This window comes from Chelmon rostratus, chromosome 4 (assembly GCF_017976325.1).
Source record: "Chelmon rostratus isolate fCheRos1 chromosome 4, fCheRos1.pri, whole genome shotgun sequence".
Lineage (NCBI taxonomy): Eukaryota > Metazoa > Chordata > Actinopteri > Chaetodontiformes > Chaetodontidae > Chelmon > Chelmon rostratus.
In genome coordinates, this window is record NC_055661.1 from 18,645,876 (window position 1) to 18,663,140 (window position 17,265).

The window sequence follows — 17,265 nt, forward strand, 5'->3', positions numbered from 1 at the left end:
GCACGGTACAAAGTGGTGATATTTACAGAACAAGGAGTCGACGCATGCATGTATGTCTTTGCACCCGTTGTTCTCATATGTATGATCTAATCCTGTAGATACAGTACAGCAGTCGTCTCATCTTGTTGATATGCAAGGCAATGGCAGCCACGGATAAGAAGACAAGGGGTGTTGAAATAGTATACACATCATTTTCTATTGAAAATACGCAAGGGGGACTTAAATTGCCCAGTAACAGCGCCGTAAAATAGTGTGCGATGATGTAATATTTTGAAGATGGTACTGGTCATTGCAAAACCGCCTTAAAATTGCAACAACAAAGACCTAATTTCTCGATTTTAGCTCCGTGTTTACGTTTTCAGCGAAGGGCAACGTGATCACGCTTCCTGGATGTAGCTGAAAGCTCATTGGCTCTTTTCTTCAGGACGGGGCTTCTCGTCACTACCTTTTGTCGTTAATCGGCAGCTGCAAACTGGAAAGTGCCTGACAGCCAGGGAGGATTCAGTCAGGAAAACTGCGGCTAGGTTTGTCCACTTAAATGAGGGAAACTGATGTTTTCTTCGCTTCGCCGTGTCTGCAGGTATAAAATTCTGTGAGCTTGTTTCATTCGTGTTTTTTTAGCCAGCCAAGTTGATGCTACCCTGCGAGTGCTAGCTTGTGTTAGCAGGCTAGCTCTTTGTGCGGCTAGGTGCTAGCTGAGGGATGTTTTGTTGTTGTTGAACTGAGCAGCCCTCCCGTCGTCTGGGAGAGGAGATTCATCAGCTGTGTATGGGAAAAACGCCTGGTCGACGCCTTCTCATCAACTGACATTATCTGTGAAAGTGGCCCGTGAAAGCCCGCTGTTTAACGTTCCTCAAGCGACACCGAGTGAGGAGAGAGTTTGACCGAAGTGGAAGGAGATGGGAAACTGTCTGAAATCTCCGACCTCGGATGATATTTCTTTGCTACACGAATCTCAGTCGGACCGGGCCAGCTACGGAGACGGTGCTGACCCCGACCAGGAGCCACCGCCCCCTTATCAGGTAACTAACTTTGACCAGCTGCTTGGACTAAAACCAATTATCCCTCGTGTTTTTGCCACAAGGTTAACCAAATTAATTAAATACCTGAAGTTTAGATGATGCCGTGTGGCAGGTCTGGCCCGGTTTGCCAGCGTTCAGTGACCATCGGAAAAGGAGAAGACGCCAAGAAAGTGGTGTTAGACATACAATATGAGGCTAGACCAGCTGGTTACAGATCCTCAACATCAGCATCGGCTAGTAACCCATCCCACTGACCCCGTCCCTCTAGTGGCTTTGACTCTAATCCTCTTTGTTTTATCTCCTGTCTCGGTCTGCCATTTCCCTGAAGTCATATTATGATTCATCCTTCACTGATATAGCAGGATGATATCATCACCTGCTACAGTCTGCATTCAAACACACTAAACCATGTAGTTTTGACTCATATTAAGCAGAGGTGAAATAAGACACACATACATCTATTATGGCCAGTTGTTCACTTTAACAGTATAAACTGCAATTTAATGGATTTGAAACAAACCCCAGATCTCCTTCAAACACTGACTCTCATAACTTTCTCAGCTGCTTCTTTCACTGATCTCCTCCAGGGCAGAAACTTTGTTTGTCTGGTGTCCTTATTTCCTGAATTAGATTATCTACAAACAGACCAGGTCATGCTGTGGCTGTAAATATGATTCATGGTGTTAACCCTTCTCTTGTGTGTTTTTCTATGTTAAGAGGCGGCTGGTATGCCTTATGTAAGACCTTGGCACAGAGTTTGCCTGTTACTAGGTTAAGCTAAGCCTTATCTGTAGATTTAAGATAAGTGCTTTAAAAGCATGGGAAACTGAAGGCGAGCTCAGGTCAGTACCACATGAGTGCACTTATTGTAGAAAGCTCCTTAATTCTGTATTTTAGATTCAATATATTGTATCCAAGTGTAAACCCTTCTTGGAAAGGATTTACAACAGGGTTGGAAACGTACAGTCTATTGTTTTCCATCATTTGAAAAGCAAACTTTGACATTGATAATTGTTTACTTTGATTTTATGGTGCTAGATTTTATTAAATAGAAATTAGGATAAATAGATGTAAACATAGGTTTGTGAAATGTCATAAACAGAGATTGGTATTGGTTTTTCCTTTGCAGATCTAAGTAACATTCACCACAACCAGGAAACCAACCATGCCTGTTGAGCAGTTATTAGGATGGTATTTTTTGGTTCTTTATGGACCTCACTCTGTCACCATTACTGGGTGAGGTCTGTGTGGTGCTTTCTTTCCTTTTCTTTAATACTTCCCTTTAAAAGACCAAAACAAACAATGAATATGTGCAACCAACATTTCCAAAAGATACTGAATTATTGAAAACATTTCTTGATGGGTGAATATCACAGCACATGCTTTGAGTAGCTGCTCTCTCTCTTAAAAGCTGAAATCACATCAACAGAAGTGGAAAATGGGAGGAAAGCCCACAGCAAGATTTTTGGTCACTGCAGTGACCAAAAATCATGCTTATAAAACAGTCTGAATTTAATTTTCAAATCAAATTTCTATCGTGTACCTGGCCATCACATATAAGGTTGCTTTCCTGCCGGCTGAGCCATTAGAGAATGGTCAGTTCTAGCCACAGTTTGTGCCTCTCATGTATTAGCAAGCATTAGGATCACAGAGGTAACCAGATAATTAACCATCAATGTTTAAAATAAAGGAAGTTTGCTTAAAATTACTTCCCGCTATTCTTTGAACCATCTGGATTAAAAAATATTCCATCCACTGTTCGATAAACAAATATTTTTAAACCAGGTGTTTGCTAATACATGAGAGGCACAAACTGGGCCTCAGGTCAGTTCATGCAAACTCCCTGGTAACCTCACAGAGAAGAGACAGTTACACGTTCTTATTCATAATATTTGTCTTTTTTATCTGTGGAATGGCACTCATAGAGGGTATTCATCAGAGTGAGTCAAAGATACCATCTGAACAGGGCCAGGAGTTCTTGTTATGCATCCATGTCCAGGTTGCTGCAAGTATGTCATGTCTGGCATACAACAGTGTGTAATTAGGCCAAAGCAGCCAGCTCTGTTATATTGAGGAATTATTTATAATAAACATGACAAACATGGCTTCATCTCTTTGGAAGAGCTCTGACTAAGCTTTCAGTTGTGTTGAGAACTCTCTCAACACAAATCTGTGCAGTTTCACAAGAGGGTTAACTAACTAGTTAAACCCTACTTATAAAGGGCTCTTTCAGACCTGCCAGCTCTTTTCTCCCTGGTGACCACAGTAATCAGCACCTTCGCCATCTGAAGCCTGCCTGAGAACACAACACAATTTTTGTGTGCTTGCAGTTCAGCTTAACACTCTTTAGAAGTGCTGTGTGCGATAGAAGGGGGACTGAAGGCTCTGCTATGCTGAATTTGAAACTGAATTTGCTGTTTTCTTAAAAGCTGTCAACTACGGGCCTGGGTGCAAATGCCAGTGCTGGAGAGCTGAGGGTGAGGTTTGTTAGTCATGGTGAAAAAAAAACAACATGATCCTTTAGCTGTGCTGAAATTACAGAAAATGAACAGAGAAGAAAGACATTGATGGATGAACCCCGCTATTGTTTTACAGCTCCAAAAAAAAAAACAAAAACAGGAAGGGCAATGGGACGGATTCAGAATTTGTTGTGAAAGAATGAAAGGGAATTTTTCTGTAAGAATCTCCCATCCACTCATTCCATTTGAAATACAATTACGCCATAATAATAAACTTCATATCATTTATGTAATCTAATAAGATTTGTGTCTCAAGTGCTGAATTCTGGGGTCCGCTGTATTCTATATAGGGGTCATTATTCAGGCCCAAACATACAACAATATATGGTTTCTGTTGTGATTCCAACTGAAGCTGTTGACTGAAATACACAACAAGGCAGATCCCTGGGCATGTAAAACATGCAACTAATCACACTATTGACTAATTGTGGAGACACTGCATTGGGGAGAGGTGAATATTAGACACTGTATGAAAAGTTTAAGGTGTAACTGGAGGCTTGCACATGTTGTTGCCATATTCTACGTGCACAAGAACAGCGCATGTAGAACTGTACACGGTCTGCTGCTTCTCTTCTTCGTCTGTCACATTGACACCAATCAGACCGTGTTTCCTGGGAATCCACAGTCAGCAGTGAATCAGAGGAGGGTGAATTCCAGCATCTGGAGCCGAGTCTGTCCACCACCCAGCCAGAGGCTGCTTTGGTGCTGTTGAATAATTTCCTGGCTGAAAAGAGGCAATGCACAGACTGGCATCTGCAAGGTTCAAGGCCAGCTTAAGTTGTAGGTTAAACAAAGAAAGGGCTGCACATGGACTCTATTTACATAAAACAAGACTTTTTACATAGACTCAACCTGGATGTTGACGTTACTTTATGTAAGATAATATTTTGATTAGATTCTCCATGATATACATCATTTTTAACTAATATTCCTTTCTGTCATGTTGTCACCAAATTTGCAAGATCCATGTTGTTTGAATACATGGGAGTCAGAAAGGGTTGAAAGAACATCACCATAACTGTCTATTGCAGTAAGTGGAAGCAGACACAGAGGGACTCACCTTTTTTGCCACTCGTTCTACAGAGTCAGTGACTTCATAATGTAACATAGGTATTGCAATAAAATAGGCTGAAAAAGAGATGCTTGTGATGTGTTTTTAAAAGATAATGTATGATATGTATTTATTTTGTTAAGATTTAATATGTGCGATGTCACAAACCCCCACTGCTTGTATCAGTCAAATCCATAACCAAAGGAAACTTAACCAGAAAATACAACCATACGCCTTCTAAATTCAAATTTTTGGCTTTTACTGAACTAAGACTAACTTAATTGGATTCTTAACACAGATTTGACAGAAACAAAATCAAAATCACCAAAACTGTCTTTGTTAGCCTTTTAACGGTTCCAACATTAGCAAATAAAAACCATAGATGGAAAGTTTTTGGGTTTTTATGGATTCTAGCCCAGCAGATGATCAAATGGTCTGCATTGACATGGCATGAATGGAAGGATGGATGGATGTTGAAAGCTAAGTGGATGAGATCATCCCTCTGAGCCAACCACTTAGGCTAGTGGACCATTTAATGTCTTGTCAAAATGATTTCAAAGTGTGTGAGTTGTGCTCGTGTTTGTTTCGTATCAATTGTGGAGGCTAAAAAGCAGAGGGAGGCGCAGTTCTGTTTGTGCTCCTAATATTGTGAAGGCTATCGTTGTGGTGATTTGGAAAGCAGCTGGTGAGACGAGTGCTGACTCATGGCTGTGGGACTGGGCAACGAGAGATAAGGCACCCCTGCGTGTTTGCATTTCAGAGGGAGAGAGAGTGTGTATGTGCGTGCATGTGTGCACGTACGTGCATTTGGACCCCTGGTATGGCTTGCAATGCCCCTGTCGTCCTCATAAGCCTCAGAGATGGTAGCAGTGACAGGAGTTTTTATTGATTACATTCAGTTTGGCACAAAGGCCTTTATGCTGCTGTCAGCTAGCTTTACGGCCCAACCTTATTGGCTGGAAGACCTTGCAGACTTTAAAAAAGATTCACTGTGGTTGTGTGTGTTTTCATGTGGCTGATTTTCTTAATACACTTCAGTTTTTAGCATTTTCTTTTTCCTCTCACTTTTGTGTGAGCATGAGGCCTAGGGGGTAAAAAAGGTACTAAAACACATCAAATAGGCGCCTGCTGCTAATGTCAAAGACAAGGCCAAATGTCCTTTCAGATAGTTAATTAGATCAGGGAATGCACATCACTGACTGCAGTTTACCCGCACACACAGTTGAGGAGCAGTTCAGTTTGGGCTCAGCCATCTTGGCCAGAAGAAGAAATGCGGGAAAAAAAAGGTTACTGTAGAGCTGGTTTGTAATTAGCTGTCAAACCTTGTGTGGAGACGAGGGAGAGCACAGGAGATAGAAGGAACCACCTGAGAAGGAGACTCTCTGCCTGCTTCCAAGCAAGAACTCAAAAGTTCAACTACTGTTTAATATATAAAACATGTATGTTTAACATGTAATCACGGTTAGGAAGGAAACTTTTGAAATTGAATGGATTGTTGGAATGAAAACCTGCAGCTACACGGCCCTTTATGGAATAGTTTGGACATGCCTGCTGTAAGGCATCCTACCGTTGATGGTGTTGCACTCATGTTTGTCCCCACCACTTTGCTGACCCACAATGTCCAGAAAATGCCAAAAGCAGGAATTCCTGCAAGGTGGAAAGATGCAACACCTTTGTAATCAGCATTTTGATTAGTAATGTAATTTAATTACATATTTTTTTCTCAGTAACTTTTATGGATTACAATTACATTGATTTTGTTATTCAATGATGTAGGCTGTTACATGTAACCAGTTACTCCCCAACACTGTATATAATGTGACATGGAGCAGCTACTTAAAACTTAAATGATTGTTAGACTGCCGGATACCTGATATTTATCTTTTATTTCATTAATGTGTTGCCACTGAAACAGGCCTAGCAACAGTTGGTATGGAGTGTGTTGTCAAGCAGTAACTCTGCTGCGTGTGTTGTAGTATGCCTTAAAACCTGACTGAGTCATAGTTAAAAAGAGACCATCTTTTTCCAGCCTACACTTGTAGATGTGGTATAAAAAACACTTTGAAACTTTTTCTGCTGTGGTCTGCAGGTTCTTCTTTCCCTTCTTGTAGGTTACACTACAGTCAGAGAAGAAAGGAAAAGAGTGTGACTCTGTTACTGTGTTCAGGTAACGGTATTATGTTGGTTAGATCAGTTCAACCAGAGTGCTTCTGACCTCACCACAGGTGTGACTGAGTCACTTACACCATATATGGTGGTGATTTTTAGTCTTGCAAGGTAGCCCCTTGTGGCAAATTACCAACCGTCTTGACCTAATATGGTAACAGAAACATTCCGGGGGTGGAGGAGGAGGTGCTGACAAACAAGCCATTGTACTGTAGGTCAGTGACATAGTCTGTGGGCTTTGGCTGACATACAGCATTGAGGTTGCCGTTCCTGAGCACTCACCACAAGGACAAGGACTCGAATAACTCTTTTGTCTCTCCACGACTCTTCTCACAGAGACATTTGGCAACCATGGCTCATATGACCAGTGTGGGGTCAGGGTGGTTTCGGTCATTATATTACAGGAGTACAACTAAGTGAAAGGCCATGAAGGGCTTATATAATGGTGGTGGTGCAGGTTGTCATAAATCTCCTGGTACGTGTTTTCATTGGCTGATTCTGCTCGATTGATTTATGGCTATTGTTAAAATTAACGAAAATGTATTACTACTTTTTACTTAACTTTTTTTGCCCCAAATGCACTTTTCCTTTTTCCACCAACATATGTTTGTTATGTGCATCATCTGCAGTTTTTGTCTGGCCACAGTAAAGCCTTTGTATGAGTTTCGTCATGTGTTATGTCTAAACACTGGGGTTAATACTCTTAACCTACATCAACAACCCCAACTTCCTGCTCTACCAGGCTGATGAAGTGATGTGATACACAGATACTGTTATCATCATGTGGTCAGCGTGTCCTGTTATCCTATCAACAAACACATCCTGTCATACTAATGTCCATCCTTCTCCCATTGTTGTCATTGTTGCATGTGCGTGTTTGCGTGATCAACCGATTGCATGCTTGCCTGTAATGTGTGCAGGTGTCTGCAGGTCTTGCTCAAAGATTTGGTTACTCTGCAAACCCTGAACAGAGGGCTAAGATTTCAGAGCCTGAGAACGCTTCATGTTTCTGGTGACCCCCCCCCCCCCCCCCCCCCTTTTAAAGTGCATATTGACACTGCTTAGGTTTCACAAAAGACACATCACATTTTGCAAGTAAATATTTCCTGAACTGGATATGATTGATTTTTGGAAGATTTGCAGACAAATTGGACATTAAAAAACCCCAAGACATTCTGGATGCATTATTTGTATTTGTGAAGCGTTATGACTAAGCTGTTCCTACAGCATGTGTTAAAGAGGGGAATTTTGCCCAGTCATCATGCTGCTTGTCTGCAGCCTAAATGCTCAGGCTGCTCTGGTATGTCAGCATCATGTGGGCACAGCCAGGAGCTATGCTTTGAAATTGTTTTCAGTCTGCCAGCTCAGTACCAATTTTGTAAATGTTACATCATGGCTTGAGTGGGAATAAAGCAGTAATATTCCTAGAATACAAAAGCACGCAACAGGTTACATTTTTCCAGTTGTTATTACAGTTTTATTTAGCCATCAAGGTGACCCTAAAGCACAGGAGGCAAACTGTTAGTACAAAGCACTGTGTCTCCCCTGAGAAAGTATACATGTATCCCTTTTAGCATAAAATGCTAATCTCCTGTTGGCTTGAAGAGCTGTTAACCGTTGGTAGTTTCCTCATTCACAGAGAAGAGAGGCTGTGGTTAGCATGAATTGGGTCAGCAATGTGAAGTGTGTTCTGTTGTATGAGCGGTATGAGAAGTTCCCATGGAGGGTTTGATATTTCCTCTCTGTTGTGAAATCAGTTAGATGTCGAGCACACAGTGTTTCAAGAATGACGAAGAGGAGAATTATAAAACTACAAACTTTCTGTAAAAGTGCTTTACATTGTTGGCAGCAAGTCTCAAAATCAGTGAGGCAGCCTGTGAGAGTATTCAGAACTCTGATGCTGTTTTTGTTGGGATGAATCATTTCATGTGGTATCATTGTTAATTATTAATGATCAATGCAGGAAATTGTTATGTGAATGTCAAAAACCAGCACCTTCTCTAGATAATGAAACTGGTGTTGTAGCAAGTGAAAGGGAAGTGACGTTCTTACCAATTTTCACTCTTTATGTGGCCACACACACACACACACACACACGGCCGTGGGGGAAATGTGGGCTTTGCTCTAACTGTCACTTGTGTGTTTGTGTGCTCTTGAATGTAAAAGCTGTTGTCTGTTATTGAACTTGTGGCCTCAGAGTGCCTCTCTCTCTCACACTTTTCTTTTTTTCTAAATGTCTTTCAATTAGTGATGGATGATGTAAGAGCCAGGATAAACACCTCTCCTCTCCATGTAGCTTTCTTTCGCTTTAACGCTGTGCATGTGCTCTCTTTCTTTCTACAGTCTTCACCCTCCTCCCTGCTCACCATTAGCAGTCTGGGCCTGGGCAGGCTGACAGTTTCAGCAGCCTACAGCGTGCTTGGCAGAGGAAACCAGGGTCTGCACTTTGGCTCCCCCACTTAGTCCCACTTTCACTCTGCCTACTCCCTCTGTCTCACTCTCCATCTCTGTTGTCCTTCTGGTCAACCTGAGGTCACATAATGAACAGTTGTCACAGCCCAGCTGACACGCCATGTACGAAGGAAGGGAAAGGCATATAACAACAATCACACTGCTGACCACTGCACAGTTAAACACTCTAACCCTCACACAGGGTACAGCTGCTGCCCCTCTCTGAGGCCCTGTCTGTAGCTTTTATTGCTGCTGCCTGGCTGCCGTCTCTTTTTGAGTGGCTGTCAGAGGAGCAGCAGACAGCCTCATCAAGTGAAGTTATGCTGACTCATGGTTTAAAATGCTGCATTTGCTGAGAGGCTGACTGCTACCTAGCCTGGACGTCTTTGTTATGAATGTTTTCTATGAAAACTCCTTTTAACTGAAAAGGTAGCTTTTCAAGAATGTAAAAAAAAAGTTCTTGTGCCCTTGATCCTTGCTAAAGCTAAATTAATGCATCACTATTGTATCTCTCAGGATCTCATTTATGAAGGCACTTTTACCTTCAGCATTACTCTGCATAATCTGGGATTGACAGATGTTGATAAGGTTTTTGTGTTAACATCTGTCAGCTTGATTATGTTAGTTATCTCTTCTAATTTCACCATTTAGGGAGATATTTTAGTTCTAGTCACATTACTCTATAATTTGATAACATTTTGACTTCACAACCACAACGAAGTGACCCCAGAAAGAAGACAAAAGATGTTCTGTCATGTTTGCTTGGACCAAAAGCAGTGCAGGGGGTCCAGTTTGAGTAAACTTTTTTGCCAGACAACCCAGACTGTCTCTTTTGAAATAAATAGGAGGGCTCCGTTTTTTTCATGCAGGGCTACTACTCTCGGCCTGAATGCAGCCTCAGATAGGCATGCCAGCAATTTCCAATAATTAAAAACTACATTTTAAAAAAGGGATGCCAGGAGCAGGGTGGGAAGTTAACTTTTCAAAATGTGAGTATCTACCAGCCACTGACAGAAAAATGGAAAATCAAGCCACTTAATAGTAAATCGTTATTTTGAATCTACCAGCCACTTTGATATTTTACCAGCATTAGGCTGATGGCTGGTGCTAGAATTCCACCCTGGCCAGTAACCAAAACAGGCAAGAAAACCACTTCAGTACTGTATTTCCTCTCATCAAACTGGCCTCTGTAGGTCTCAGAGACTGTGCACATTCCTGATCTGGCTGTGTTCACATTGTCGCTCATCTCTGAATTAGCTTTTAAACCCCGCCTACTACCATTCAGCCAAAAAGAAAGACGTAAATGGCGTAAATGTGCTTACCACTCGACCCTTCTACAAGCTTTAGCATAGTGGTGACTTTACCTGCTGTTCAACGCGATGTTGTCTCATAAATGTTTGTGTGAGGGTGCATGTGAGTTTCTTTCCTGCTAAGGCCTGTCTGATCCCCAGCCGCATTGATTTGAGGGTGGTGCTTTGCGTCTAAAGCTCATCTCTGCAATGTGGATATACAGGTGGTTAATGAAGGAGCTCACTTAATGGCATTAGAGTGGCCTTAGCTTAATCCATGACCTGGCTGTTGGATCCTTTTCAGGTGCCTGACATGAAAGATTGGCACGCTTTAGGAGGAGAAGAAGGGAGTCGGTGGGCTGACAAGTGTGCGGGAGGAAGAGGAGGAACTCGTACTCAGAGTGTATAAGAATGTATCAGAGTAGAGAGAGGAAGGAAGGAGGGAAGGTAGATGCAGAGTCATAGACCACAAAGTGAGAGAGTTGAGTGAATAGAAGGTCGTTTAAAGAGGAGAAGGATACTTACAGATGTTGGTAGTACACAGTACAGACAAACAAAATGCATGTATGCATACGTATTCTCTCCTGGATTTAGGTAAACTGTTTGCTACTGCATGTGCTAACTTTGAAATAAATCTGCTTTATCAAACAGAAGAATGTAAAGGAGGACCACACTAAATAGAACAGATAAAACCATTTCTCGAAAAGCTTTATTTTTTCTCTGATCATTCTGCTTTCATTGGAAATGAAACAGCTTTTAATTCAGGCCTGCGACTAACGATTTATATCACTGTCATTGTTAAACTGCAGATCGCTTTCACAATTACTGATCTCTCCATGTGATTTCAGAAGATAATTAAAAATATCCATCACAATTTCCCAGGGCTGAAAATAATTTTGTTTTGTGCAACAAAAAGTCCAAAACTTAGAGAACTGGAGCAAGCAGGTGTTTTGTTTTTGCTTGAAAAATTATTCAAACAATTAAGTGGCTATTAAAATAGTTGCAGATTGGCTTTGTCCAAATGTTTCAGCTGTATTTTAATTGTTTCAGTTTTCTGTGTTACAAGTATGATGTGTTTTTTGTGTAATTTCAGTTTTTCTTTTTTGTACAGTTATTTAAAGTTTTGGGCAGGCAGTAATATGAGTTGATTGTTTGACTCATTACGATCTGATATGGAAACCCTGTTAGTTACTGCGATCTGTGATTTGACTTTCATTACACTTTGAACTTTGACTTATGTGGTTGTGTGTTTCTTGGCTGCTTTGAAGTTAGGTGCAGGTCATCAACTTTCCACAATTTTAAGAGTACAAAATTTTGGCTTGACCATATAAAATGAATTGTTTTAAGGACACGAGTAGAAAAGTTGAAAGATTCACGAGATGTTTCCTGCTATGAGCAGTCAGTAGTGACTTCATAGTTGCAGTAGTCGATGGCTGACTCCAAGGAGAAACGTTCAGAAAGAGCTTCGCCAGAGCTCATCCTTGATTACACTTCAAACCGTAGACTTGCTCTTAAATCAGTCAAGAGAAATTGTTTTATAAATCCTGTTTCAGAAATCAGGTCCACATGACACCAACAATGACACTACAGCAGCTCTCTGCTGCAGCGGCTGTTTGGACAAGGCGTGGGGAAACACTACCACCTACTGCCTGCGATCATAATCTCACAACATGGCTTGAAATATTGTTTGTTTGAAATGAATCATTGATCACACCAGTTATTTACAGTAATTAGTGTGAGAGTTTCATTCCTGCAGGCCTTCTGCACGAGAGGGATAATTATGTATTAAAACAAAGAATGTGTGTTAAATTATGACCTTCAGTCTTTGTGTACTGAGCCAAGGGGAAACCCACCATTCAAGGTGAGGGATTTACACACTAATGCTTACCAGTATTGTACTGGCAGGTGGTGACATTATGCCATTGCTCAGAGTTAAAATACGCACTTATGTCCCAGTTCATAGAACAATTTTGTTCAATAATCAAAATAATTTTTCATACGTTTGTGGTTCATCTGCTAGCGTTAACAAGAGCAATATCTTCTGCTTTTGTTAAAATAACATCTCACAATAGTAGAATTAAGAGTGGAGAGAGGTTTGGTAAGCAGGTCTTACGCGACAAGAATATTAGTCTGCAGCGTATCTTTGAAGTCCTCTTGACATATTTCCTGCCACAAACCATCCCTCCAACCAGCTCTGAGAACCAACTCTCTTTTTTCCTTTGTATTTCATTGCAAATCCTAACTTGCAATGTTTACTTTCAGTTGTGTTCCTACGTTTACATACCCTGTTAAAATTTCTGAAATATTTGCTATTTTTTGAAAGTATGTCTGATCATGCAGCAAACCTTTCTTTTATTTAGGGATAGTGGTCAGATGATGCCACTTATGATAACATAATTCTGCGTGCCCCTTTGATCAAAAGTTTACATACCCTTAAATGTGTGGCCTGATAATATACACACAGGTTGACACAGGTTTAAATGGCTATTAGGGGCAAGTTTCCACACCTGTGACTTTTTGATTGTAATAAGTGTGTGTGTATAAATAATCAATAAGTGCCTTAGCTCTTAAGAGAGACTCCTGCATATTGCAACCAGGCCTGCACTAACATTGCTGGATACTGAGCAGAGGGGAAGTGAAAGAAGTCTCTCAGGAAGAAAAGGAAGCTGAAATTTATAAATCAGGAAAAGGCATTGGGCTCCATGGTCAAGATGGCAGAAGTCCTCTGGAGTGATGAGATCAAACCTTAACATTATTATCACAGCCAAAGGATAAAAAAATTATGTAACTGACAAGATTCACAAGACAGTTATTTAGTCTAACTTTTTTTTTATGTGGTCTCCCCTCTCTCTCTCTGCAGGAGCAGCTCCATGTGCCTGTCTACCACCCAACACCCAGCCAAGCCCGACTGGCCACTCAGCTGACAGAGGAGGAGCAGGTCCGCATCGCCCAGAGAATCGGACTCATCCAGCACCTCCCGAAGGGCGTGTACGACCCAGGGCGGGATGGCTCTGAGAAGAAAATCAGAGAGTGAGTAGAAACCCTAGGAGGTCAGACACAGAGTTACCTCTTTTAGAGCAGTAATCTGTGTTTAAGCAGGGTGTTTGTAGGTCTTACAAAATGCTTTAAACAGAATTATCTAAATTTTCGGTCTGAAAACAGGTTTAAAAAAGTAATCACAGACAGTTTCTGAAATAATTTCATTCAAATAATGCCTGGTCTTTTATTAGTAGTTGGAAGGCTATGTTATAATGTTATAATGCTACGGTGAAGTGAAGGGTATCAGAGGAGAAGCCAGTTGTAGGTACTTATTGTTATTTTGCAAGCTAAATTTCACTATTTTGTTTCACTATTTTTATCTTTACAAGGTAGGTAACTTGTCAGAGTTGGTCATCGCGACAAAAAAACAGGCACAACTGTTTGTCATGTAGTCAAGCCGAAGGTTCATTATCTATCTATCGTTATCTATTACAAATACATTGTAGAGAGTGATACATAAAACACGTTACCATTATACATCGACTTGTAGTCGACCCTGTACAGTTTGCTCTTCGTCAGAATTGTTTTCCGGTTCGTACATGTAAGGCTGTATCACTCCTAGCATAATACTTTCCATTGTGTAGTGTGCAGAAGGTACCAAAACAGAAAACAAGCAGAGGTTTGTGTGTTTGATGAGTTCAAGGTGAGTGGGTATGCAAAGTATTATTGAGCTGCCTGCGAGCGGTTGGTTGACATTTGAATAGAGCTGCATATTCATAGATCCACACCTGAAGTTTGCATAGCATCAAATTACACTACAAAATATTTGTATTTTTAATTTAACGTGCAGTATTTTCTGCATTTTTTGAGCTGTCCACAGCCAATCCCCAAACAAAGTGTAGTGTGGAGTTGATGGGGAAATAACAAGTGTCTGTGTTCACCTTCACAGGTGCGTCATCTGTATGATGGACTTTGTGTATGGAGACCCCATCCGGTTCCTGCCCTGCATGCACATCTACCACATGGACTGTATAGATGACTGGCTGATGAGATCCTTCACCTGCCCCTCCTGCATGGAGCCTGTGGACGCCGCACTGCTCTCCTCCTACGAGACCAACTGACACACACACGCACACATATGCCCACAGACACCTGTGGGCCAGACTGAACACACACACATACAATATGCACACAAATGGACACACAACTTTCATCTTGCTAACCCATATCCTGGATTAGTAAAGTGGTGATACAAAGCAGTGACCATGTAAAAGATTTGGGATGAACTCTGTGTGTGTGTGTGTGTGTGTGTGTGTGTGTGTGTGTGTGTGTGTGTGAGAGAGAGAGAGAGAGAGAGCATGCATGTGCGTATGTTGTATGTGTGTGCTGCACAAGTTCCTCAGTTGGCCTGCTGGACAGGATTGAAGGAACGAGTGCTGGGGTTAACGACGAGCAGGAAGGAGCTGGATTGTGGAAAGGAGGATACAGATGAGAGGATAAAGGAAGGTCGAGGGGAATGGATGACGGTTAACTGGTATGATTAAGAAACCTTTCCAAGATCCGCTTTTTACGCAAACACACACACACACACTTCCTTTATTTAATCCCCCTCATTAAAATGAAGAGTGACCGAACGCTGGAGGATGGACATCTGACCACCGTCACCAGGCTGCAGATTGTGTTTGTTGGACTGCTGAGACCTAATTACTTCAGTGTCGCACTGCAAGACAAAGGGAAAGAAACGCCCTTCAGAAGGTCTGCCAGATGCTTTGATGTGTCTCCAGACAGACGCCTGTTGAGAGTCATATCTGCTGCAAAAACTGCTACACATGCAGACACGTGATTTAAAGACTGCTAAAGATGAACATCATACTTCAGACTGCGAACATCAGATATATTCTGCAGACACACCACAGGCCTCCACTTGGCCTCGGGTCATCTAGATCTTATAGGAGAAAGATAAGTTTGGTTGGTCCATTGATTGTCCTGTGGCTTTGTGAAATCTGTCCTGTGTTGTTGTTTTGTCAGTCAGCATAAGGGCTCAGTTGAACCAGTGTTTACCAACAACACAGATATGGCAAAGAAAATACAGTATGCGCTTTAGTCACAAATGGGATGGATAGCTGGTAGACTGTTGCTGTCAAATTATTGACTTCTCATGACAGCGAGACCTCAGATTATTGGCTAAAGCACAAGTAGACCAGTTGGCAAACCATTGATACAAATCAGATATTTGCACTTATTAATCAGACTTGTGACAAGAGTTGACCATAAGCATTCAGTAATCCTGTCATATTAAAGCATATGATTTGTGTTACCTTCATTCTCATTACCATTGCAGTGATTTGTAATGAGCCACTGTCTCTGTGGACCTGAGGGGTGAACTACGAAGCGAGACCAGTGAGTTGGCGAGGTCTTTAGAGCCTAAGGCCAGAGTTTTCCATGTCATGAAGGGGGTTCTCTTTTCACCTGGCTAGATTGCCATGGTAACTTATGCTACACACCTGCCCTGCTCCGGAGGATTTTGTGTTCAGAGTTTCAGTTTTGAAATTTATAGAAAGCGTCACCCTTTCACTAATTTTTTTCCCTGACGATATTCTCTGTGAGCGATACAGATTCTCAGCTGAGGGAATATCTTATATATGCAAACCTGCTGAGCCGTACATTAGTAATGTCACCGAACGCAGCCGTACAGCAGTGCAAACTGCATGCTCGCGTTACGTTTTTTTGCCATGAGAACCTACGTGCATTCAGTTGGTGATGAAAATCATTTTTTCCCCATTTCCCCCCTTCAGGTGAAAAGAGTGATGAAAGCACAGAAACTGTAAACCACTTCAGATTCAGTTTTTAACATTGGTCCTGATTTGCTGCCAAGTCTGTATCACACTGATGGTTTTGCAGCTAATACAACACTGATTAGAAAATTAGTCTATTGGTAAGTATCACAGACACTGACAGTGGAGTGAGGGGTAAAATAAATATCAGCTTACAAATTTGGGCATTGACCCTGATGAAGGAAACCTGGGTGAACAAATAAAGTTGATAACCACCACCAGGATACTCCTTTCTCTGATTGGGGTTTTAGGTTTTGTCGAGCCAGCTCACATGAAGAAAGGCTGTATGGATCTTGCTTTGTAGTACACCCCCCCCCCCCCCCCCCCCCCCCCCCCCCGGAGTCTAAACATGGTTTAGTTAAGGACATAAATAAAAACATGCACGAGGCTGGACTCATGTAATGTGTTTGCTTTTATAAAGTATCCCTTCTTTTAAAATCCTGTTTTGTAGTATAACCAGGCCTTAAGCAAACATCGCCGGCCAGGGAGGCCGTTAACGCTGGCAGGTGACGCTGGTGATGGCGAATGCATCTGGTTACAAGTTGTCTGTCGCCCAAGTCACCCAGTTTACTATTAAAGCACAAAGAAATACACTTGTTCAGTTCTATTATCCTTCCCTCTACTAACTCTGGCCTACATGTGGGTCTGTAAAACTTTGAATTAAGCAGGAAATGATAAATCATTTAAGCTCCCCCTGTATAGCGGGCATGATACAGATCCAACACAGTTTGAAAACATGCCTTTAGTGATCTGTGTATGTGTGTGTGTGTTTGAGAAAAAATTAAAGGGGGGGGGGGGGGGGGTCAGCACCTTAGTCTTTGCACAGTGCTTTAATCTACGTAACTCTTTATGTTGTACATTGTCCTCCATCAGTAAGGTGGAGCCCCATGGCCTTAGGTTACACATGAGTGAGGGTTAGTATCAGCTGCTAAACTGTGGAGCAGATCCAGTTAA

At 41.7% G+C, this 17,265-nt stretch overlaps 1 protein-coding gene across 1 annotated transcript; it reads left to right on the forward strand.

The window, feature by feature from the left end:
* Positions 1-458: 458 nt before the first annotated feature.
* rnf11b (ring finger protein 11b) lies at positions 459-17,113 on the forward strand. The gene is made up of 3 exons (XM_041935103.1): positions 459-1,022; positions 13,359-13,528; positions 14,427-17,113. Exons 1-3 carry the CDS (start codon positions 900-902, stop codon positions 14,596-14,598), a joined length of 465 nt encoding a protein of 154 aa, XP_041791037.1. The 5' UTR covers positions 459-899; the 3' UTR covers positions 14,599-17,113.
* The last annotated feature ends 152 nt before the right edge of the window (positions 17,114-17,265 follow it).

Excerpts from the sequence above, each read along its gene's own strand:
- rnf11b (XM_041935103.1), top strand. The coding sequence starts at position 900 with ATGGGAAACTGTCTGAAATCTCCGACCTCGGATGATATTTCTTTGCTA. Across the intron at positions 1,023-13,358 it reads AGCCACCGCCCCCTTATCAG|GAGCAGCTCCATGTGCCTGT; the intron begins GTAACTAACTTT and ends CTCTCTCTGCAG. Across the intron at positions 13,529-14,426 it reads TCTGAGAAGAAAATCAGAGA|GTGCGTCATCTGTATGATGG; the intron begins GTGAGTAGAAAC and ends TCACCTTCACAG.